At 39.5% G+C, this 25,709-nt stretch overlaps 1 protein-coding gene across 2 annotated transcripts in view; it reads left to right on the top strand.

Moving 5' to 3' along the window:
- The window catches only part of ctnna2 (catenin (cadherin-associated protein), alpha 2), a 329,015-nt gene that overhangs the window by 235,423 nt on the left and 67,883 nt on the right, over positions 1–25,709 (top strand). The window contains exons 9-10 of one of the 2 annotated variants that reach the window (XM_038713372.1): positions 6,942–7,094; positions 11,481–11,632. In XM_038713372.1, coding sequence (XP_038569300.1) covers positions 6,942–7,094; positions 11,481–11,489 — 162 coding nt within the window. In that variant the 3' untranslated portion in view covers positions 11,490–11,632. Of the gene's footprint in view, positions 1–6,941; positions 7,095–11,480; positions 11,633–25,709 lie in introns of those variants that run through there. The other variant, XM_038713371.1, reaches the window with a different exon arrangement.

Genomic DNA, 25,709 nt, shown 5'->3' with positions numbered 1-25,709 from the left:
ACCAGTTTGTCAGTCTGGATCTTGAAGGATCTTAACTCGGTCATTCCCAACTACCTTGGGAGGTGTCTTCCATTTTGACAATGGGACTTCCAGCCCATACTCATGGCAGATGTTCCTGTACACTATGCCAGCTACCAGGTTATTGCGTTCCATGTACAGACTTCCTGCCTGCATCTTACACCCTGCTGTTATGTGCTGTACTGTCTCAGGGGCATCCTTGCACAGTCTGCACCTTGGGTCCTTCCTGGTGTGGTAGACCCCAGCCTCTATTGATCTTGTACTGAGTGCCTGTTCTTGTGCCGCCATGATTAGTGCTTCTGTGCTGTCCTTTAGTCCAGCCTTTTCCAGCCACTGGTAGGATTTCTTGATATCAGTCACTTCTTCTATTTGTCTGTGGTACAAGACGTGCAGCGGCTTGTCTCTCCATGAAGGTTCTTCGTCTTCCTTGTCCTCACCCTCGGGTTTCTGCTGTCTGAGGTATTCACTTAGCCCTTCATCTGTGGGGACCATCTTCCTGATGTACTCCTGGATCTTTGTCGTTTCATCCTGGACAGTGGTCTTGACACTCACTAGCCCTCGGCCTCCCTCGCTATGCTTGGTGTACAGTCTCAGGGTGCTGGATTTGGGGTGAAACCCTCCATGCAGTGTGAGGAGCTTTCTTGTCTTGACGTCAGTGGCCTCTATCTCCTTCTTTGGCCATTTTATTATACCAGCAGGGTATCTGATGGGCTGTGTGATGGCTCGGATGTTGTGCACCGCCTGGATTGACTATAAGAAAGCCTATGACTCAATGTTGTTCGGACTGGACAAGTGTGGTCGCATGGTATCAAAAAGAGGGAAAATGATCAGAACCGAGGGGGTTGAACTACCAGAAGGCCTACAGAGAGTAAGGCAGGTCCTGAAATGTCAGCTGAATGGAAATTATTATATATATATATATATATATATATATATATATATATATATATATATATATATATATATATATATATTCACAATGGTTAACATGATTAATTGTACAAGAAAGGGGTCACTCGTAAAAACAAAGCCACAGAACATTAGTAACATTATGCTACAAAATGATTTAGTCCTGTAAGCAGCCCAGCTTGCTGAATCCAAACACAACCCTATTGCCAGACATCATGTTGATATGGGAAGATTCTGCAAAACCCCAGATTACATTAAATGGCAAAGTATGTGCTTCTCATCAGTTGTAGCCAATCTTTTCACTATTCCAGTGAACACAGTTCCAAATGTAGGTAGTATTTTATAATTACTTAGTGGTTAATGGTTAGTGGGGCACCCTTTTTTCTCAGGATGTGAGCCATGGCAGAATAAAAGTTTGGGAAACACTTTTCTTCTGAAGGTTTGGTCGGCCAGTAAGAATGAAACAGCCAGGGAGGTTGAGATGCTGTCTCACTATTCACTCAATGAATTCTCCGCTACCGCTACCTCTCATAGTCACTGGCTTTCGTCCTTATGTAAGCGTAGTGCTTATAGTGCGTCATAAACAATGATTTGGTTTTTACATTTTTTATGTCACCAGACATGACAACAGGCGCCATTTTTCATACTTTGGGACATCTTCATAGCATGACAACCGGTATATGTCATGGTGAACATGATTGTCAGAATGGCAGTGGAACTGGTCATAAAGTGTGATTACTTACAATTCAATACTACTTGAAAGGGTACACTCAATTACATATTTTTGATCAGATGATCAGAACCCAATCGTTATTCAGAAAGAAATGCAGTAGATGCCGGTGAACACTTCAATGTAAAAGCACCACCCTTTCTACAGGGATTCCCCTGGCTAGTGTTTTATGTTGCAAAACAAATCTGCTATGCTCTGAAATGAGGTATCAAATGTTTTTGTTCTTTGATTGTTGATGATCAGTGGGTCCCTCTTTTTCCCCCATTTTATTTTTCCACTCTCCTCTCACTAATCATCTTCCCATGATCCATGATATGTCATATGAGAGCTATTACTTAATTTTTGATTTGCTCAGGCTGTTTCACTTCAGCCATGACTCCAGCTGTTTATGCTGGGATTGCTCTTGACATTTTAATAAGAAACCTTCCCATGCTGACCCTAAGGTACATACTATGTGTTCTGAATCGCAAGTGAAAAGTAACAGAAACAGAAATGCAACCGTAAACATTCAGAAACCCAAAGCAGTTTTCCCTTTCAAATCCACCCATTTGCATGTTTTAAGATTATTGTCTATATCAAGTTGGCCGAGTGTCATAATACAAGAACTTAAGGACTCAAAGGCAGACTCGGAACAGTTCGACACTTTTATTGAAAAGTGCAACGGAAGACTGGGTGGTAGGTTCCAACAGAATGGAGAACACGGAGGAGGGGAGTTTGTCCAGGCAAGATGTGAGCAGAGCGGGGTGTGGCATTCAGCAGAGGTAGTGTGATCCTGGGCACAGAGAAAAACAGTTTAATCCAGGGAGACACAGAAATTACAAGGAATCTTACTGGAGTAGATAGTTGGCCTTGACGCATGTACCACATGTGGTCAACTGACGATCTGGCGAAGAATGTGAGGAGGACTGGGGTTGAAATACTGCAGGAGCTTGATTAGTGGAATGAGGACCAGGTGCGCCGCTGGAGCCAGAGAGTGTAGCCACGCCCAGACAAACACAGACAGAAAACACAGGGAAGGGGGGAACAAAAGAACACAAGGTAGCGGGGAGATTCTGCAGTACCACAACACAGAGTCTTTCTCTGAAGGCGTGTGTATAGTATATTTGCAATCCTTTGAACATGAATTAATGTCTTTGTTTTTGAATCATACACTGATGATCATGTTTGCAACTGTGCCCCTCATGCTTTTTGTGACAGAGCAGGTGTCTAATCTCACAAAATGCAAACAGTTTCCCTGTTAAAAGCAAATGCGCCATATTAATGATAATCTCATCTTTGAAAGATAACACAGTGTGAGCAACATATAAATTATGTCTGTCAAGTTTTGTTAAGCATGTGCAGCACCCTAATTTTATCACTAAGCTTCTTGTTAGGCACGGTGATATGACGTGGGATTCACTGATTTTAAGTTTTACCTATGTCTCCTCTTTGGATGGCAAGAGTAAAGAGATATACAGGATAAGAGGCATGGCAGAGGGATAAGAGGAGGATGTGTAATTATACTATGTCTCCAACAATCAAAATTATGGGATAGCAAAGCCATTAATAGCAACCATTTTGGCAACATCCTTTACAGATTCCCTTTCATGTGTATTTAATTATTTATTTATTTTTAATTGAAAAGCACATGGATCCATTAAGGAACTCAACCATGTATTAATTAATTTATTAATCATTCAAATGTCTCAAATACAATACTGCTAAACATTAAAGCGGGAGTGTGGGATATTTACATATAATTCTTTGGTGGGTTAAAATCAACTAGCAACTGGACTTGGTTGAAGGTACTTGAAGACGTTTCACCTCTCATCCAAGAGGCGTCTTCATGTCTGACTGGCTGGGAGGCTGGCCCAGCTATTTCACCTATGTGGGATCATTATTAAGGTGCTCGTTAATGTTCTTTGCCATTGTGATGACGGTTGTTAATGGTCATTGGATTGGAGGTACATATACATGATCATCCCTTACATTCAATCCCTCGCCAGAGTAGTTCACAAAATGCTGATGAAGCCTACCACCGCCACATAAATCTCTCTGTATTTGCAGTATACCAGAGGTTTTTAATCTAGTGTCTGTGGTGACATTTCTGCGCTGGCACCCCAAGATGTTGTGAACCACATGAGCATAAGTGAGAGTGGTGGTTGAGCCACAAGGTTGACCTTCCGATTCATCCCAGGTGTTAGATGGGGTTGAGGTCAGGGCTATATCCATGCAAGAGTAAAACACCAAACTCAGAAAATCATATCTTTATGGATTCTGGAAATCAATTTTGAAAGTTCAATTTTGACTTTGGCTTTAACACCATCGCATTGATCTTGCTTTTTTGCACATGTGCATTAGCATGTTGAAACCACGAAGGGCTCTCTCCAAATTGTTGACACAAAGTATACTATTACTGTATGGTAAATATTACTGTATCTTGTAGCATTAAGATTGAACTTGAAATGAAGATTGAAATGAAGTGGCCTTGCCCAAATCATGAAAACGTATAGCATACCTTTCTCTTTATCTTTCTATCTGTGTATCTGTAGTGACAGCACTCTTGGCTCACTGCTGTGTTTCATTTGTAACATATTTCCTCAGCCTACATGCTGCCAGCTAGCACGCCAATTGCATTTTGGAAGAAAAAATGTATGGCCACAAATGAAACTCGGTGTACAATATCAACACCCATAATGTTTCTCAAGTAATCTAAAATATTATAAACAAAAATACATGTAAAACCAAAACTTGATCTTCAACCTTTGTGGCACTGCACTACTGGGGAAACAAATAGCCACTCCACTAACTTTTAATGAGCAGAGCCTTCGCTATCCATTGTAATTTCAGGTCTGTTTCTTTTTAAATGTTAGTGAAATACTGAGGGAGTGTTAGAGGAGAGACGGTGGGGGTGGAGCATGGAGGGAGGTGAGATCTGAAAGATTGAAGATGGATTTCTGTGGGAGGGGTGTGCGGGCATTAGAATGCTGATGGTGCAGAGAGACTGTGACTTGGGAAATCACTCGTCTGTATCATTTCTCCACTCAAACCCCACCGTCAGAATGAGTTTCACTGTTGGGCACTCATGAGTATCCTGAGGCCTAGCTCTTTTACACGTATCCTATGCATATGTGTTCCTCAGTAAGAACAATAACAATTTGTAACTCACAGGAATGTTTCTAACCAGCAGGTGTACAAAAATGATTTCTACACTCAGTTCGGTACCTTCAATTCAATGTTTCAAAAATCGATAATGCATTCTTGTACTTTCTGCTCTCAGCATTTCCGTCATTGTAGGTTCAATGCTAATGATGGAAAAACATATGACAGAAACATGTGCTATGTTCTAGTTCCACCCAACATACTAATGCTATACTATTTGTATTGTATATTAATGTTCATAGTATGTCCATAGTTGCAGTTAGTGTTCAAGAAATGAATGTGCTGTACAGTTTTGTAGAGATGTGACAGATCAGTAGTACTGCATTGTTTATCCATGTTTTGATATTTTACAGTTGTAACAGTTCCTTACAGCGCTTTTATTTTTGTTTGGGCAGTTTAGTTTATGCCTATTTTATTATGCATATTTACTACTTTGACAGTAGTTAAATTTCCCAGTGTGAACATACTACAGTCCAAACTTGGTTATAATTAGTATGAAGTATCAATTCATGGCACAGTGATAGGTTGTGAGTAAGGCAATTTACACAATGCACAATGCAGCTCAACAACATCTCAGCATTCCACTTCATTACTGTTTGAACGTTGGAGAGCTACTCCAGGCCTACGAACAACCCAGATCTCCCCCCCGCCCACCTTTCCCAGAACGATAGTGTGTTCTGCCTGCTGCAACAGCACCAACGCGTGAAGAGAGTTCGGGCAATGCAAGATTTTTATCTCCCCCTGATTCCTCACCCTTCCTGCCAATTGACACAATAGCAAGGTTAGACAATTGGACTGGTGCAAATCTCTTCTCTTCTGACTGAAAAAGATTCAAAATTCACAAATCAAAAATGTCAAAGTTTATCAGCGTTTCAAAAAACACCTGAGGTTTTGGTCTTGCATTGCATCTAACTACACATCACGTCAAATTAGTGATCCTGGATTATAGAGTTCGGGATAAAGGAGTGCTTGCAGAGTATGGACTTCAGGTTGTTTACAGTACTTGCACACCTATCATGGCCATTAGACTAGCCAAATCTAGTCTCTTTCCAGAGGCAACAGATGATTATCTGCCCTTAGGAAGGCATAATTCACCATTGTTCTCCTCTATGTGGACTGGTAATTAAGTTTGTAATTGATGCAGGTTATTTAAGTGTGACTGACAGACTTGCATATGATTTTTTGTTGCTTAAATTAATTTTCCCTTGTCAGTCCCAGCTATTAGTCTTCCCTAACCTTGCCCGTGCTGCTTTCATATTTTTAATTCAGGAATATGGTGACAGCGTTTGCTTTACATCTAATTATAGAAGATGGCTTCAAACGTCAAACACATTTCTGTCGTCCATGTTGTTAATTAAACACCAAGTTTAATGTCATAATTTGTATGTGTGGAGAAGTGATAACTGGACAGACTGAAGAGAGTTTTGCCTGTGTTAGCACACCCATGGGTTTATGCTAACACATGCAATTTACGCTCTTCTGGTTTGTAAAGACCTTAATTGTGTGTGATACTTATTCTTGCATTGCTTATGATGCTGATGTGCTAAAGAAATTCTAACAAAGTGTTAATAAATTGTTTTGACTGGTACCACTTTTCTATTCTGCAGTAATTGTTATGTTACCATTACAATTTCACACTAAAACAGTGTATTAAACTTGAATAAACTGTGTTGATAATTATGAATATGGTATATTGTTAACAATTTACTGTAACACAAAGTAAAGGCTTTGAGAATCCACTTACTTTCCTATAGTGTATTCTTGTCTATCTTAGTACTGGTCTCATGTGATATCCCAGGGTCCATTTATTGTCTTATAAAAAAACAGTCCCCTGCCAGATTGATACAGAATGATTCCATAAACAAAGATATAAGTGCGGAAGCCTGCCCCTAGTAAAAGGCCTTATGGGAAAAATCACACCTCATACCCGTTGAGAGTTCTCCTGTTTTACACCTTCACACTTGCTTTGTCTCTCCCTCTCTCTGTCCCTCCACCCCAATATGGTGACTACATCAACAGCATTTTATTCATCGTAATCATCACAATGCTAAATGATTTGTAATAACTGCCAAATGTAACAGTAATGTAATCTGCAATATTATAATGATATGACCTCTTCCCCTTGTCTCCCTCTTTCTTCTAGTTGAGAAAGGCGGTGATGGACCACATCTCAGACTCTTTCCTGGAGACCAACGTCCCTCTGTTGGTGCTTATTGAAGCGGCTAAGAGTGGAAATGAGAAGGAGGTCAAGGAGTACGCCCAGGTGTTCCGTGAACATGCGAACAAGCTGGTGGAGGTCAGTCATGAATTATACATGAGGGGCTTACCTATATCTATTCCTATTATCAAAAGTTAAAGAATCACGTGCAAGTAATGTGCTAATATGTGATCCATGCAGATCAGGTTACCATGGTGGTGCCTAAAAATAAGACTTCAATGCTCAGAAGTGTTGCTTTTACTAAGTCTAAATATACATATTAGATATTCGCAAAAGTATGTTTTATTTTTTGGTATTATTTGATAGCAATTAGAGAAACTGCAACAGAACATAAACAATACATAAAAACAATATGTCCATGTACACGAACAAAATATTCCACCTTTTCAGACACACACACACACACACACACACACACACACACACACAGGACCCTGGGAGGGAATCTTCAACCAAGTCCAGTTGCCCTTGACTTTAACCTTGTTTGGATAACCATGGCCTGGATGACTGAGAATCTTCACACACACACACACACACACACACACACACACACACTTCCTCTTGTATTCTGCCCTAGTTTTTTATGTACATTCTTGCTTTCACTGGTTGAATGCCATTCAAATAGCTTTTCTTCCAGACACTGGGGAAATGTTGCAGTATGGCATCTTAGCAAAATCACAGTAAATCTTACTTCTACACATGTTCTTCTTCTGAAATTTTTGTGCAGACGTTTGTGGCTGAAATCCCATCACAAACCACAGCTTGAAGTGTCAACTGTCATGACTTTTATTTTGATTTTACAAATAGCATGCTTGGGGTGCGGCTTTGTGTGCAAAGCTTAGCTGCACTGAGTAATTCTGCTGCTTGCAGCTGGAAAATAGACCTGTCGTTTTTCGTTCCTTCTGTGTTTCACTGTGGTGATACAAATAGCCAATCACAGCCCAGCCTTACAAAAAATGTCAAATTTAGACAGTCCTTGATAACAGTTTGATCTTTATCTTCTTGATTCAATGACATGCATTTCAGACTAAACCAGTGGTTCTCAAACTGGGCGATGGGGGCCAGCTGGTCTGCAAAGTTTTCAGGCAGGATTGAGACACACTGTCGGGGCCAGGAGCCTTCCTGATCTTCTGCCTTTGGAAGAGGTGGCTCACGTACTCTTCACAGATCTTGAGTGCAAGTGAGGGGTCAGAGGGGGGGGGTGACTGTTTGAAGATGATGTTGGAGCGGGGTAGAGGTGTGACTGTGGGCTTTTCAAATCTACAATAAAAGCCATTCAGCACATCTGCCAGTTGTTGAGTACCAGCAGTGTTGGGGGATGGTCTCCTGTAGTTGGTGAGTGTCCGCAGGCCTCTCCACACTGATGCAGGGTCGTTGGCTGCAAAGCTGTTATTTAGCTTTTCAGCGCAGCATCTCTTTGCAGTTTTGACCTCTTTAGTCAGCGTGTTAGTGGCCTGGTTGTACAGGACTCTATTCCCACTTCTGAAGGCCTCCTCCTTGGTCTGACAAAGCTGCCTGAATTTCGTTGTGAACGAGGGTTTTTGGTTGATGTATGTGCGGAAGGTTTTAGTCGGCACACTCATGTCCTCATAAAAATTGACGTAAGATGTTAGTTCGTCCAGGTCAGTGGCTGCAGCCTCAAAAAAACTCCAGTCAGTGCAGTCAAAGCGGGCCTGTAACTCCAGCTTTGACTCGTTAATCCATGTTTTCACAGTCTTTACAACAGGTTTAGCAGATTTCAGTTTTTGCCTGTATGTTGGGATAAGATGAACCAGACTGTGAGTCAGAAAGTCCCAAGGCTGCACGGGGAACAGAGCGATAGGCGTCCTTTAATGTTGTGTAGCAGTGGTCCAGTGTGTTAGTGTCCCTGGTGGGACACTTAATATGCTGTCTGTACTTTGGGAGTTCGTGTCTGAGGTTTGCTCTGTTGAAGTCCCCAAGAACAATGAGCAGGGAGTCTGGATGTTTTTTCCCCACGTTAGTTATCTGGTCGGCCAGGTGTAGTAACGCCTCACTAACACAGGCCTGAGGTGGAATGTAAACAGCGACCAGAACAAATGAGGAAAACTCATTCAAAGGTTTACAGTTTATAAATAATGTCTCTAAGTGAGGGCTGCATGATTTTTCCAACACTGTGACATCTGTGCACCAACCTTCGTTTATATAGAAACAGAGTCCGCCTCCCCTTATTTTTCCCGTGAGCTCTCTTTCGCGATCTGCGCGGATGAGATTAAATCCCGGTAGGTGAAGTGCGCTGTTGGGATGCGCTCGGACAGCCAGGATTCGGTGAAACTGAGGGCGGCAGATCTGTAGAAGTCCGAGTTAGTTCTGTTGAGGAGCAGCAGTTTGTCCATTTTGTTGGATGGAGAGCAGACATTCGCCAGGTGAATTGAAGAGAGTGCAGTGCGAAAACCCCGCTGTCTCAGTTTAACCAGCGCGCCTGCTCGTTTTCCCCTTTTTTTGCGCCTTTTCCGAAGGATCCCAAACAGAGCTGCTGCTCCTCCAACTAATAACTCCGGGAAAGTTCCGGGTTCGTTAAGGAGCGGTGGAATAGTATGAGCAGTTGAAAGTCCAGTATTTTTAAGATCTCTTCTCTGGTAAATTTTACTAGAGAGGGACAGCAGAAAACAGCGTTAATGAACAAAAACACAAAAAGTATTTCGGAGCGTAATCCAGAGGCTGCTGTCTGCCGCGCCATTTTATACAAGATATGAATGCAAAATCAATGTAAAAAACACACACAGTTCATCTGTCCATGTTTTTCTTATTTTTGCTAAAAAACCAAACCTGAAAATATAATCTACAGCTATAGGTCCAAATTATTGTTTGATTTTTACTTGAGGTATATCAGCACTGTTCATAACATGCAACACCAGCCCTCATTATTTTCCTTTATGTTCTCATTCATTATGTTTTGAGATGTACTAAAATATATATTTTTAGGTTTTACATTTGTAAGTGCAAACATTAGGGCAAATGACTAGAGCCAAGTAAAAGAAATAAGATGAACATATGACAATGTGGCCAACAAGCTTCAGTTTAGTTCGTAGTATACAGGTATCTTGTAGTCTCTGGTTGTTGTTCTGGACTTGGTTCCCCCAGGGAACTTAATAGTCCTATTGAGTCACTTTTATTCACATAATGACTTTGAAGGGGTGATTGGGATGAACCAAACCTGAGCAGTGTTTTCTAAGGTGGGACATTGCAGTGCTCAGAGCTGTGTTCAAATTATGCTATCCACTTTCCGATCCAGTCTACATGTATTTTGTGGACCAGGAGAAGGCTCTTGACTGTAGTGCTTGGGGTGTCTTGGGCAGGTACTGGAGAAATATGGGGTGTCTTGACTGTTACTAGGATCCACCTAGCCCTTGTTTAACCACAAGGATTAAAGACTATCTATCCCTACTCTACCTGTGTTTGGCTGCTGTGAGAGACAGGCATCTATTATTGCGTATGTTGTGCAGGCTATCCATGATTCATAGGCACTGTCCATCGTATCACCAAGAGGTGATATGGAGGAATAGGTGTGTTACTCAGATCTGCTTTGTACTCTTTTCACCTCAAAGGGGGTTTGGCACATTGTATTAGGATTTATAAATTTACTCTCTGTTTTCACGAGGGGTCTGGATAGGGTTTCTTCCTTGCTATCCCCTTCTGCAGCACTGCTGCTTCCTTTGACATCAGATGAGAGAGTGAGTGATATGTGTGCCCTTTTAGTCTGCCCCAGCTGTTTGCTGATGAGGGAGGATCTGACTGATGCTCAAAATCTGTCGTTTGCATCCAACAACGTTAAGACTTTGTTTAGCTCAAGGACATTTTAGGCAGATGTATTCTATTATTCTCATGAAGGAAGGGGAGGGGGGTTGCATTGCTTCTGCCCTGTGCATTTGGTTTGTTATGTAAAGCATATGGCAACAGTGAGGTACACAGCAGTTGTTTGTATGCTAAGGAGATGGAGCTTTATCCCCATTCCTAGCAGAGACTAGCTCATTGGCTGTGCAATGGTTTATCACAAGCTTGTGTGTTGGCAGGCATGCACCCTGTGCAGCTATTTGTGCACAACCGTAGTAGACTATTTCATTTATTTAAAAAAATGCAACTTATGTGTTTAATAATATTCAGCATTGTGGGGAAATTGGATAAAAACTACATTTGTTCCACAAAAAATCCACTTAGATGGAGTATATTGCATAATGATCTAATTTGCTCATTAGCACATTTTTCTTCCCTTTACCAGGTGCATTTTCTCAACTGTGTTCACAAGGGGACCATTTGTGTTTTTGTAGCAGCAAATGTATGGCAACAAAATCAAAATATAAATCTGTTCTTTAAAAAATGGTGAGTGAAAATGGCTTTAAAATATCTGTTTTACACAGCATTGATAGCCTTGTTAAGAGGGATGTGAGTGGCGATTATATGCTCAGGGTTGTTACTAACACCATGCCCCTTCTTCTGATTTCACAGCGAACCTGAGAGTGAGAATCTTGTGGAATAAGAATTTCAAGGTGTTGGAGTACCACAGAGCTTACCTCAGTGTCAATCAGGGCCAGCAAGCTCATGTTAACAAGTTGTAACATCCCCTTGGCCCCTTCCCTCTGGCTTACCTGTTGCATGGTGGTTCACAGTTTGTTGGGCTTGTAACATGGTATATTAACATCAGTGTCATGGTAGGGGTTGGAGGAAATGGTTTCCACTCTGTAAACCAATAGAGTTATCTTAGAGGGTGAAGCATGTTTCAAATAAAATTAACTTGGAGCCTGGAAAGGAGTACTTGCTGGTCCATGAGTCAGTTACGGATATACTGTAAGAGACATGGTTCTGTCCCTGCCCTTTAGTAAAGTGGAGCTCTGCAGGGTTAAACAGGTTAATCATACTGTAACTGGCAGAGCAGCACATGCATACAAATTTCCGTTTCATGAGATGATGAGGTGCTTCGTCAATAAAGTCCTATTAGACATCTCCAGCTGTGATCGTACAGCAGCAGTTATAGTGTATTTTTGGCCAAGGGATGGAAATGAGTAATCAGCGTGGTTTGACATAAACTAAGCTGTCATATATTTAGAATTACACAAACTAATTATAGGAGCTTCTTGAATCACTATTAACTAGGAGTTCATCTCATTAGAGTGTTTTATACTTCAATACTGTAGATTCACAAAGGAAGTATTGAATGTGATCTTTGCACTTTTAAATGCAGTTTTGATTCATGCAAATATGGCAATACTGATACAGATGAGAATTTCACCAGGTGTTATGTGCAGCACTATCTTGCAGCTGTACTGTGTTTCATCAAAAAAAAAAAAAGTGTATCACAGTATATCTGATTATTGGGTCAGAATTAAAAGTAAATGTCAAAATAAAAAAACTAAAAGTCGGCCCTGCCCCCTTCGCGTCGCAAATAAGGGTGCCTTCCAAAAAATCTATTCCTTTTTTGGAAGTGAAAGTAAGAGGTAAAACATCCAAAATAAAAGATCGGCCATGTTAGCAAGGTGATTATAGTTTATTAAAACTAAACTAAAATAAAGTTTTTTAGAAAAACTAAACAAAAACTGGATGTCACCATTTTCGTGACATGTAACTTCAGATTAAGATAATGTGAACTAGCATGATATAAAGCTTAGGAGCAATTAATATTTTAATTATTATTATTTAATTTATTGTTTCATAAAAAATATTTATTCTTGCTAAGTGGAAGCTCAACCAGCAGAGGTCACTGTACTCCCTGCTGCAGCGCCCACTGGCAATACGGTTTTGACTTGTGTTTATATCAAAGAGTAGGCTAACACTGCTACCAAAGGAGTTTGAAGCCATAGGATGTGGAGAACTTCACCTGCCTTCTTGCTACTCTTTTAATGTCACTATCACTGTTAAAAACTCTCTCAGCTTCCACAATCTACCGTTACCTCTTCTGTGTCAAAACAAAACTCTTCCAAAACAATTCTGGGGATTATTTTTTCTATTTTTACAATTTTATGACATTTAATTCGCCAGTGTCATATATAGTATTATGTTAGTTAATTAGATTAAATATGTTTCAAGCGGCCTGTTGTTTCCATTAGTTATGTTGGCCTACTTATGTATGAAACCTGGTGAGCATTATTGTGAGTCAAAAAGCACCTCCTCTAGCTCTGAGGATTTCAGATCTTTTACTGCCTTTCTTAGGTTTAATTCTGTCTGATGAACCATTAGGGACAGACAGTGCTCTGCATTGTTCGTACCTGTCTAAATTAAAATAAAAGTGCAATTGAGTCTCCCAAATTTTCCTAAAGACCATTCTGAGCCGGTGTAGGGTTTGAGGACTGATGACTGGACTGGCAGGACAAAGCAGAACACCACTCCTTCCTCCAGCACCACAAAAGAGGCCTGTTGTCACTTTCAGATATTTAGATCACGATTTATGGTAAGCCACACCTTGTAATTGTATTATAATAAAATTATAATAATATTAATGATGTGTGTGTGTGTGTGTGTGTGTATATGTGTGTATATATATATATATATATATATATATATATATATATATATATATATATATATATATATTATTTTGTTTTGAAACAACAGATATATGATTTTGAATTACAAACGGATTACGGATAATCCAATGATACCCAGAGCAATAGCACTCCTTTCACTGGTGACTTTTTGTGTGAGGCCACAGAAATGAAACGCTTTCATCAAGTTGAAGATATCTCATTAAAAAGTATAGGCTTCCCTCCAGCCCTGCTCACTCTCTCTGTTTGGTTTCATTGCAGTGTGCTCTTTAGCAATAATGCGGCATTCAGACCAAACGCGAATTTTCTCCCCGCCACGTTTTCCTCACGTGAGTACATTCACTGCAAGTGTTCACACACAACACGAGAAGGTGATTTTAATGCAATAACGTGGATAAACACAACTCGCAATTACTGCAGCTGTATGAACCCAAAGTAAACATTTTGCTGTGATTAAATAGCAATAAACAGATTAAACTGATGCTGGAATAACTACAACATGATGCAGATTTGTTAAACATATGAATCCATGCTTTGTCAGGTCTGTCAGCAAGACAGCAGGACAACAACTTCTAAAATGTTTGTTTTCTGAACGGAGTTTGGATCGATCAGGGCTATTCTATGCTAACTTGGTCACAGTAAAGTTCAATGATAGCTGGAATAAAGTTACAGACACAAGTTTTCTGAACTCACCAGGTAGTTCCACCTCCTCGCTTTCTTTTCTCCAAGTAATGTCCAGTTTTATCCGGTTTTTATATAAATATGAAGTCGAACAACACTGGAAACGGATGTGCACGGAAGCTAGCTGCTGAGAAGCTCCAGTGAAGATAAATCACGTTGTAATCCCAAAAACTTAAGTAAAAAGCTAATTTAATAAAAGCAGTTTACTAAACGGCGTAGCTGTTAGAGCAGAATCCAGTCCGACTACGGGTGTTTATTCGTCCAAAGGTTGTAGCGCTGCTCCCTGCTCCTCTCCTCCAAGTTTAACAGCTCTCAGCCGGCCAGCAGATTTTCAATCTCCGCTCTGCCCGGCCCTCTCCACACATCGCTCTGAAGCCATCGTCATGCGACTTTCTCCTTTCTCCTTTCTCCTTTCTTCCTTCGCATTGCCTTCGCGTCGACGGCCCTGCCCCCTTCGCGTCGCCCGACAGGAAATCGCGGCTCTACGCTTCTTTGCATTGACTTTGTATGTAAACTCACTGCCACCAAATGCTCGCTTCACTTTTGGAAAGCACCTTTAGAGCTTCCCATGCTGACCATAATGTGCCTCTGCGCATCAGCCGTTTCAAACCCAGCCTGCAGTCTTTTTGGCACGCCCCCTTATTTGCATACACTCCTCAATCCTAAATCCCAAATGCCTAAACCTAAATGCCCAAATGCCCAATCCTAAATGTCCAAATGCTCAAATGCCCAATTCTAAATACTAATTTCTCAATCCTAAATGCATTTTTGATTTAGACTTTTAGTTTTAATTCTGACCCAATAATCCCTCCACACAGTATAGTTCCTATGTACATATGAATACTTGATAACTCCAGAACATAACAATGCATTCTTCCCTCTGACATCCAAACTATGGTTCTTAGTCTCTTCTTTGTCCAAAGAATAGGTATTTCATACCACATATTGGGAAATATAGAGCATAAGCTATAAGGAGGTACAGAGCAGAATTGTATCTTTTTGTTAGGGTGAACATGTATTTTACTGCTCCTTGCTATCTAAATAGCTAATACACTCAAGGCCATCCTATATACTTGGCAATATCACTGTCATTGCTGTCATCATCATTTGCCGTGCTTTCAAAGACACAGTCATCATAAACGCCACCATCACAATCCTCCAATTTATTAGGCTAATGAACATCCTAATCAATGTCACTGCAGTCATCTCCCTGATGTCAGGGAGGAGCTGTCTTAAGCCATTAGCCTGGAGTTTGGACATGATCAGCAGTATCAAAGTAAAAAGTGTCCCTCTTCATGTCAACTTTGTTTCCAGTTGATTTTGTTCCATTTGTCTTCACAGTATACAATATCTATTTTCTCCATCATTGTTCTCTGTTCACCTCACTGAGGAGCCAAGTTTAGCCTGGGAGCTCTACTAATCACATCATACATCATTACAATTATACCATCTTGACCAGTGAGAAGAAAGCACTAATTATTAAGCTAGGTATATCTCTGGCATAAATACATCTAATGGATTTGTAAAATATAATGCTATGAACCTGCGATAGTCAGGGAAATGTTCCCTATTACTCCCAAATAAAAAATCAAATGTTTGGTATTGCTCATACCTTCTTGTTTAGCTCTGTATACAAAACGTTGCACACTGTGTTCATTTACAACCTTTCACATACAGTTATCCATTTACACACATTTTACACATGTATTTTTTTTTCTAATCCTACAGTACAGTCAGACTAAATACTCTGGTACTGCATCTGTAAATATAAAATATTACTTCTGACAATCTGTATTTGCAAATTGTGATCCTTTAAATGAACTTAACACAGAAAGTGGGTAGTTTTAGCTGGCTTTATTTGTAAAACAAAATTGGTAAGAAGTGGGAGAGGCATATTAAAGGAAGTAAACAGAGCATACAGACACAGAGAAGAAGAAAGCTGTTTTTTTCTCTGTGTTTGAGAGTTAAAATTGTGGGCATCATTAGGGTTTTACAATTCCCAAGGCCCATCACCAATCCAGACTTTTTTCAGTGTGAAAGACACAACAGCAAAAATAAGTTCCCTCTCTACGATAAGAGCCCCTTTATACAAGTGTATCCATGTGGATGATTAAATGAATGCAATGTTGAAAGGAAATATATTTTACCAAAACATTTCCCATGTCTGTGCACTCATTTTTGAAATTGATGTTCAGGAAAAGTTCCATCTTCCCTTTTACAGTCATAACTTCTATATAGCCTATCTTTTATTAAATCATCTATTCTGCGTATTTTAAAGTGTAGTCTCTGTCATTTGGATGAGAAGTATCACAGCAATTACCAATATTTCAAGTCAACTGCTCAATTCTGGCTGCTATCAATGGAGACAATTATTCCTTTTCCCAAGATGAATGAGAAATTATCACCTAAATTTATATTTAATTTACTGTATTTGCCACAGCAATATTATAGGCAGTGCAGTATACCTTTTAATTAAACTTTCAATATCCTGGTCCAAATATATTTATATATATATATATATATATATATATATATATATATAATGCTAAGCCAAATCCACTGGTATCCCAAATTACCTACATTCCACACCATCATACAATCCATGTCTTCTCATCTAATCGTTCCCACGTCTCATCCCATTCCCATTAATTAATAAATGTTTACAAAATCTGGAATTTACGGAGCAATGGGAGTAGAGTACAAACTCCCTTGACCATCATAACCGTACACGCACAGAGATTAGTGACAGTGCTCTTATGCTACTGTTCCTGTATTCACTGTTGGCACAAAGCTACTTTGAGATACTGGATATGTTTATTGCAGCTGAGGGTTGGACAGAAGCAGTGTACTTAATTATGTATAGATTTTGGGAAGGGATATAACATAGAAATAGTTTAGTTGAGTTAAATTAAAGTCTAAATACAAATGGTTTGACAAAGTTTTAATCCCTTGGCTTGCTAGAGCTATACTGATCATGACTACTCTGCAATACTCCCCTTCCCTAATATATCTATATATAATTGTTTTTACCATTTAACACCATTCAATACAGATGTATAATCAACGTTCTATTTCCTTATATCTGCCTCAGGCCGAGCTGGCCATTAAATTAGTGCTGCCCACACCGACATGCACTTGTTAATTTAAACACAAGAGGAATATCCAATCTTTTAAAGTTATCATGGTTCCTTTTTATTGCCACTGCAGTAAGAATATATACGTGCCAGCAATTCTTGGACATCTAAAGGACGTTATGTTCCATCACTATTCTAATGTCAGAATCTTTTTTTCCTCTGACCTTGACTCCATCTTGGAAGGTTTTTCTTGAGAGGCTGTGGTGTTGAAGGACACTTCCATATCAGCATTATCAATACAGGGTCCTATCTCCTCAATTCTTTCTCCAATCTAGAGGACAATTACTTAATGAGTAAGTCTTTATTTTACATGTGCGCAGTGTACTGTGCTTGATGGGGTTGCTATTATTGTTTTTGTAAGCTGTATTGTGTATTGTCTTTGTATGTGTTTTGTTTTTGTTTTTTTATTAGATGACGCAATACGCAACAGGTGACATACATAATAGACACAACAGTACATGTTGAAAATACACAAAAACAGAAACGAGAAACAACTGTGCACAGACATAATAGCATGTTGGATGTTTAAGGCAATTTGTGTATGGGTGTGCGTGGGTGTGTTTGTGTGTGTGTATGTTCAAAAGGTAGAAAATGCATGTTGTTTTCAATATGATTTGTACTTTTGCATTTATATTGTGAATCCCTCACTACCCTACATTGCAGTCTTTTACTTAAGCCTTTCTCTTTACTTTTACACTCTTTACACTTTTTTTATACCTGAATTTTTCATTAGTAATAAATGGTTTATATTTTTTTGCAACAGATGCTGCAACAGCTTAATCCACTAAACTGTAAATTCACTAATTAGCTACAGCAAGCATAGTATTTCCTATTTCAGAAATGTATTGTGTCTGTGGTCTTTTAGCTTTCACTGTAGATAGCTACATTAAGCTAGGTTGTTCACTTTACCTTCATCAGTTCATTAGCTTTTTCTACTTTGGATTTATGGCAGTGACCTTACTTTTGACATGAGCAGAGTCAAGGGGAAAGACATACCTCCAGTGATTATGCATAATCAATACAGAGTTGAATGTAACCAATACTGAATTGGCCTTCAGGGCTCAGCGACATGAGACAGACTGCAGCAGTAAATATTATTCTGGGGGCCACTGCATTAAGCACTTTACTGGACAGTTAACCAGGAAGTGGATGGCTCACTGTTGGAATGGATCTATTTGTGATGATCCGAACCTTAGGCCAACATTAATCATCTGTTTTTATACAAAGTTATTAGCCCCAGAGGAAATCTGCTTTTGGAAGACGTAGCCACAGAAGTGCTAAGAAGATACATCACACTCCAACTAATCCAACTTAGGTATATCCCTTTTGGAGTTATTTTTAGGTGAGCTCGTAGCCAAAAAAATGTCAAAACGAAAAGAATGCAGATATTCAAGTGTTGTCTCACAACAACAGATTTCCATCATTTGGATTTGTGCAGCTAAGCCTCTGAAAGAGTACAAATCACTGCAAATTGCCTTCCTAAAGCATTCAGTACCCAAATGTAATCCACTTTGATTTTACTTTTGTTTATTTTAAACTCCCGACTATATTAAATGGCATGGAATGCAGACGTTTGGTACATAACACAAACAAACAACGGACTGGATCAACCCAGGATCTTCACTGATCTACACACAATCATCCATAATGTTTTTGTGCTCACCTCTGAGTACTTGAAGTTGAAATCAGCTCAGTGTTTCAGAGAGCGACGCTCTGTTCATCAGTGTTACTTTTAACTGTCAGGTCACACCAGAGGAGATGATATTTAATAACCATTGTTACCATGAAAGAAATGGAGGAAGAACTTGTACAGGGAGACAATGATGATGATCACATTGGGTGGATACTGATTTTGCCTAGTAACTTATATATTCCCTTGTGGTACTTTGGCATACGTTAGCGCTAAAAACCCTAACTGTTATTACAATATTTTACCCCGCACTTGTAAGAGTCTCTGAGGGTTTTTGTCTGGGGCTTGTTCATGTTGTTGTGTTACTTGTTTCTCATGTCTCTCAGAGCTTTTCTATCCATCAAAGATGTCTAGTGGACACACATCTGAATCTCTTAACACATGTCAGAACAGAAAATGTACAGTCAAGTCAGTCCATTAGAATTCAGACACAGAAATGTGAAGTGGTAAAACTCTGTGCAATGGTACAAAAAAGATTTTTAGTGGTATAGGGTGTAAAAAAGCACAGTAGACTCCGTCATCAGTCATCAGTCAAGTGTCAATGTGGGCTGCATGAAATGTTTATGTTAAAGGAATGCTTGGCTTCAAATTTAACTCTGACCTGCTAAAATATGTTCTGTATTTAACTGCAAACTAAACTGATTAATTAATTAATTCAACTGATGTTATTTTGAGTCCTGTATTGTTAAGAGCCATTTAGAGAGATATGGCAGTCACAAGATACAGTTATCACTTTTCAAATGTTTTTAAACTGTGAGGCCAGGGGGGTTACGGGAGGGTTGGGTTTAGAGGGAGATAGATGAGGCAAAGATACTGCATGGCGTGAAAGAGACAGGTGCATGCCATTGTTCTGAAAAACAACGGGAAGTCACTTGTTGTAGTTTGGTTTGCTGATTTAGCCCACTTACCAGCACAGTCAACAGTAGTAGTTGGACCCGTTTATGGAGGCAATTAAGGTATTTGAAGTAGTAAAGTGAAGTGATTTTTGATACCAATAGCATCACAAGCAGAAACTACAGGAGTTGCCCATTGCCAAGGCAGGAAAATCCTATATGGGGTGTTTAGTAGCAGAGTGGTTATAGAACATGGAACAAGAATAGCCCATAATATTATGAAAACATTAGCAAAGACAGTCAGTGGGTAAATTTAAAGATCTAAAAAACATGTTTCTCACATCAACAGGACATTGATATAATTGAAATCCCTTCCTAACAATTTACCCAAAACAAATACCCTCTCTTTAAAACATAGGGAACAGTCAGTAACAGTAACTTATTTACTATATGGCTGCAACTTGATTTAAATGCAACTTCAGTGATAAAAGTATGTGCACAATCCCAGATGACATGCACATTCAGAGAACATTGTTGGATTCACAAATAAAATGATAAAACTTAATTATTTAACTAGAAAGGATGAAAAACATTTTTAACATTTCCATTAAACATCTTAATCACAAAGAGTAAATCTTAAATCTTGCTTTTCAAGTAAGCCTATGAATCTTCTCACCACTTCGTCTCTCTCTCTCTCTCTCTCTCTCTCTCTCTCTCTCTCTGTCAAAAATGTTTCCCCTCAATAGCCGTTACTGATAGCAGTTTTAAGGGTGGTCTTAACCTGATGAAATGAAAAGCATGGTAATCTGATCGATACTGCCACATGCCACAACCAGTAAGTCCAAGTGAATGGAAAACTCCCTCTGCGAGGCTGGACCAATCAGCCTAATATTTTTTTGTGCATGTTTGTGGTGATTTAGAATTTTTTGCTCTGTTAAATCACTGACTTCACTCCTTTTAACCAGCCAGTGAAAAAGTACGTTATTTATGCCAGTGTTAACATAGTTGTCCTTATTAGCTAGGCTACCTGCTAATAACTTTTGACTGATTTGTGCAGCAGTGTTAATGATTCTCTGCATTCAATTCACACACGGTGCTAAGCGAATATATGCGCTGTGTGCAGCTCGGTAATCAAATACGATTTTACCCATTTTAAATAGTAAAAAACAAAACAAAATCGAAAATCAATATGTGGCGGTCAGCGTTGATAATATGGCGGGCTGCCACAACTAATCAGCGGTCGATCGGCAGTCGCCAATCATTATGTCTGATCTACTCAAGGACGCATCAAAACGGCTCCCCGACACATTTCTGACACATCGCCAACGTCTGCCAGATATCTAGCATGCCAAATATCTGGAAGAGTCAGCCGACTCAACATCCATATCCAGCCATTGAGAACAGGCAACTGGCAAAACACATTTTACTCCCCTCCAGCTCTCTCTGTAGCACAGACAAGCCCTGCTACCTGCGTGTGCTAATCCATCCTTTCATTAAAGTTTTTTGTCTTTATAGTAATTGCTATTTTTATAATAACAAACAACAGGTGTTTCATGTGTAGGTTCGCGTCATTTCCCGCTTCACATTTCATGTGTGATTTCTTGACAAAACATGGGTTGGAGACACGCATCGGGTGACAGAGTCCTTGTCAGCTCATGTAGTGAGTGATCCCCTGTCACTGATCAGTCATGTAGTGTGAACGCCACAGCGACTTCAAGACTCCCGTCACAAGATGGCAAGTTGTGTAGTGTGAACGACATGGCCATCGGCCCACGCTGAAAGTTGTGTAGTCTGCACAAGGAATAAGCTAAAAATGATCACTCACATTAGCTATTTTTCTGCCAAATTAATACTTTAACTATACTTTCAGTAAATTGCTCATGCTAGTAAGCAGAGGTAATGTAAATCAGTTACAAATGATACCATGAACTGTCCTCAGTGGGTTGCTAGACGATACTGTATATTCTATTGTGTACATTGTCTTACAGATCACCAAATGACATTCGAACAACAGTTTTATATCAGCAAAATACAATACAAACAAACAAATCATTAAATTATTATTATTATTACATACATAAATGACTTGTGAAACTTTGATTTTAATAATGTACACAGATATTTGGGATTTTTTCCTCTTGGCTTCTTAGTTAATTTCCCTGTGACTCAGTCACCATGTATGAGGAATGGTCATCAGCCCTTTATTTCTGAAGAATGCAGCCTAGAATGTAACCAACCAATCCTTTAACCTCAAGCTGACATTTATATTCTTTGTGTTACATTTCCACTGTCCCTAAAAGGAGAAACAAGAGATAAACAAATGGCAATTATACTGCTATCAAGCAAGTATTCAGCAAAGAGTGTCCCCAGCCTGCCCCTGCAGTGCTTTGGGGAGTCAAGTCAAGGGTCCATTATCTCTCACAGAATGCATGAATTGGTGGAAATGTTTGTTTGACACATTTTACCAAACCTTGCCCAAACAAATTGCCATGAAAATAAGCTTAGCTCTGAGACAAAAACGACGTCAGCATTCCCGCTAAGAGCTGGGATAGCTTCTGTAAAGGTGTTACATGACAAGAAGCATCGGAATCCTGTCATGTTATTCAGATATGACACTAAGTGGATTACACGAGATTAAGTATGACAAAGGAGAAAGCAAAAGAGGAATACGATTTGACATATCACCATGCTTCCGTGCTTTGAACAAGTAGACTTCCTATGGTAATGTGATATATAGCCCAGCATAAATCCTTAATGATGTCATGTGCCCATGGGTGGCTTAGTCATATCACTTCAGATGCTTTTTTGCCTCTGATTCATGTATCATCTTCATTTTGCAGGATGTGAACAATACAGTATTCCAAAATGCAGGATGTCCTATACATAAAATGGATTTTATCTCATTAGTCAAGACATGATTAATGTTCAGAATGCGTTCTAAGGACACCATCATTTCTGGTAAAGAAATTATTAGATGTTGACCTTGAACTCAATGTGATCTTGTTGAACAATCCATAACATTATATTCAATTTGCACCACTGTGTTTGACATTTAGTATAGATTAAACGATGGGGATAGCTCACTGCAAACAATAACTTATAACTAAGCAATGCAGTCACTTTGTAGTTGAACTCTGATATGCATAGTGTGTGTGTGTGTGTGTGTGTGTTGTTTTTCTGCCAAAGAGTATTTTACTTTAATAGTTTTCGTACATTTTTCTAATGATACCTCTGTACTTTTATGTTAATAAATGTTAATATTTTGTATTCAGAAACTTTACTTGTAATGGTGTTTTTTTACATGAATGTATTGGTAATTTATGCAAAAAAATTCTAGCATCAGTCCCTCCAGAATTTCACAGCCTTTTTTGTGATTGTTGCGGACTAAAATGCCTAATTTCGCAGCAGCTTTTCAAAAAAATTGCAATGAAATTGATTGGGCTGACCCTGAATAGTCGAAGATTCGATGGGCGGAGCCTGATTCGCCAATCTCACAAACGAAGCTTCACAACAGCGTTATGGAACGAGGACCATGCCATTTTGGCTCTATGGGGGTGCTCAATGTCTGATTTTACATAGAACTACCAGTTTTTTCACAATAAGTTAATATACAGCCTATTACAATATAAATTTCAACATATAGGCTAATGCTGTATATAAAAGTGTGAAAAGAAAGAAGCTTTTAATAAATGTTTTTGAAGTGCGTGAATAAATCCAAAATTGTAAGGGGTCAATGCACATGTGTGGGCGCGGCTTTTGTGTGGGTGGGTGTGTGTGTGTGTGTGTGTGTGTGTGGTGGCTGAAGAGACGGAGCCCCAGCTTCATTGGTGTTGTGCAGCACCTTGCGAGACATTCGGATCATCTATCACCATTGATGAACCACACAAACAATATTAGGCCTATATCGTTTTCAAATGGTAGGCTACTTGGCATAGACCCACAAGGACCCGCAACGTGCATGCCATTGTCAGCCGCACACAAAACTCGGCACAAGACCGGTGAACAGCAGGCGAGCAGAGAGAAATGGTCAACAATAATCCTCAGTTTAGCTGGAAATGTACATTGCGAGTTACACTGACTAATAAATAGAGACTGCAGCTCTGCAGCTTCTCAAGATCAAAGTGGAGCTACTGTGTGTAACACCACCCACCCCCCGCAATCACCGCCACACAAACACATGTGATTCGACTATCAGTCAACTATAGGCAAGACTTGACAATTCTGATTCTACTATGTAAATCCTTAGTCGGGGGCAGCCCTAGAAATTGAATACTGAATACATGGGGATATGTTGAATTTGTGTAAATATTTGCGATTGTAAAATCCAGGAAGGACTGATTAGCATCCCACAACATGTTTCTTCAGTTTTCATTGTTACCATACAGTTATCAAACGAGTGGAAATAATTTGACAGGCAAGGGTGGGACAAAGCTGTGTGACTTAGCTGCCTTCCAGCTAGTAAGCAGAGGTAATGTAAATCCAATGCATTACAAATGATACCATGAACTGTCCTCTTGCAGAGGGTTGCTTGATGATACTGTATATTTTATTTATTGTACAAATTGATTTATGGGATACAGATCACCAAATGACATTCCAACAACAGTTTTAAACACAATATACATACATCCGGTACCTACACAATATAATTTGTGGAAATTTGATTCTAATTATATACACTGACATTTGGCAATTTTTCCTCTTGGCTTCTTTGTTAATTTCCCTGTGAGTCAACATGTCTGAAAGGGAATTGGTCATCAGCGCTTTTTTCTGAAGAATTACAGCTGTGCCCTAAGATGCAATCAACCAATCCTTTAACCTCGAGCTGACATTTATATTCTTTGTGTTATATCTCCACTGTCCCTAAAAGGAGAAACGAGAGACAAACAAATGGAAATTATACCGGCATCAAGCATGTATTCACAAAAGACTGCCTCAAGCCCTCCTCTGCAGGCTTAGGAGAGTCAAGTCAAGGGTCCATTATCTCTCATAGAATGCATGAATTAGTAGCAATGTTTGTTTGACACATTTTACCAAACCTTGGCCAAACAAATTGCCATGGAGAACCCGTTGACTCGCGGAGCGTGTAAACTGTCTTCCTGTCTGATCACCGGAGCAAAGAGCGACCCCGCGGGGCCAAGCAACTACGTTGTGATTTTAGAGAACGTTTCTAAGACCGACATCTTCCCTAATACTAATCAGCATGCAGTGTGTGGCTATCCACTTTTCTATGGCTTTTGATCGCATGTCTTGCTTTCTCCCACACTTTGCATCCAGCGTAATCTGACGAAGCCTCCGTCCCTTAATACAGAGAAGTCTTGTCCTGGAGTCTTTAGTTTTTCTCCTGTTAGAACACTTACAACCAATTCAACAATTATGACGGATTTTAAATGAACATGATATGTTGTTTTAGTGACTAAACTATGTAACATGTTATCATGTGCATTGGGAGAATAGAGTCTGCAGACACACGATGCATACAGCAGCAAACAATTTCAACAAGAGTAGGTAACACTGAGAGCTTCAGTTTACAAGTTATTAACAAGTTAGACAGACAAACACTGACATGTTCTCTTATTACAAAGTTCCCACTTCATGCTTTGAGCTAAAAGTTATTTACCATGAGTTTTGTTGTAGTGTGGTAATCAAACCTGGTTAATTTAAATTTGAAATGGTAATACTAACTGTCATTAAACCGGTAACCATTTCATCCATAGTTCTGAGACAAAAACAACAGCGGAATTCCTGTCATGTTATTCAGGTATGACACTAAATGGATCACACGAGATTACAGTGAGGAAAATAAGTATTTGAACACCCTGCTATTTTGCAAGTTCTCCCACTTAGAAATCATGGAGGGG

This window comes from Micropterus salmoides, unplaced genomic scaffold, assembly GCF_014851395.1.
Source record: "Micropterus salmoides isolate LMB-PRFRI ecotype aquatic unplaced genomic scaffold, ASM1485139v1 Ms_hic_scaffold_12, whole genome shotgun sequence".
In the NCBI taxonomy this organism is placed as follows: domain Eukaryota; kingdom Metazoa; phylum Chordata; class Actinopteri; order Centrarchiformes; family Centrarchidae; genus Micropterus; species Micropterus salmoides.
The sequence above is the reverse complement of the archived record's forward strand: the minus strand, read 5'-3'. Positions and strand labels throughout refer to the sequence as shown.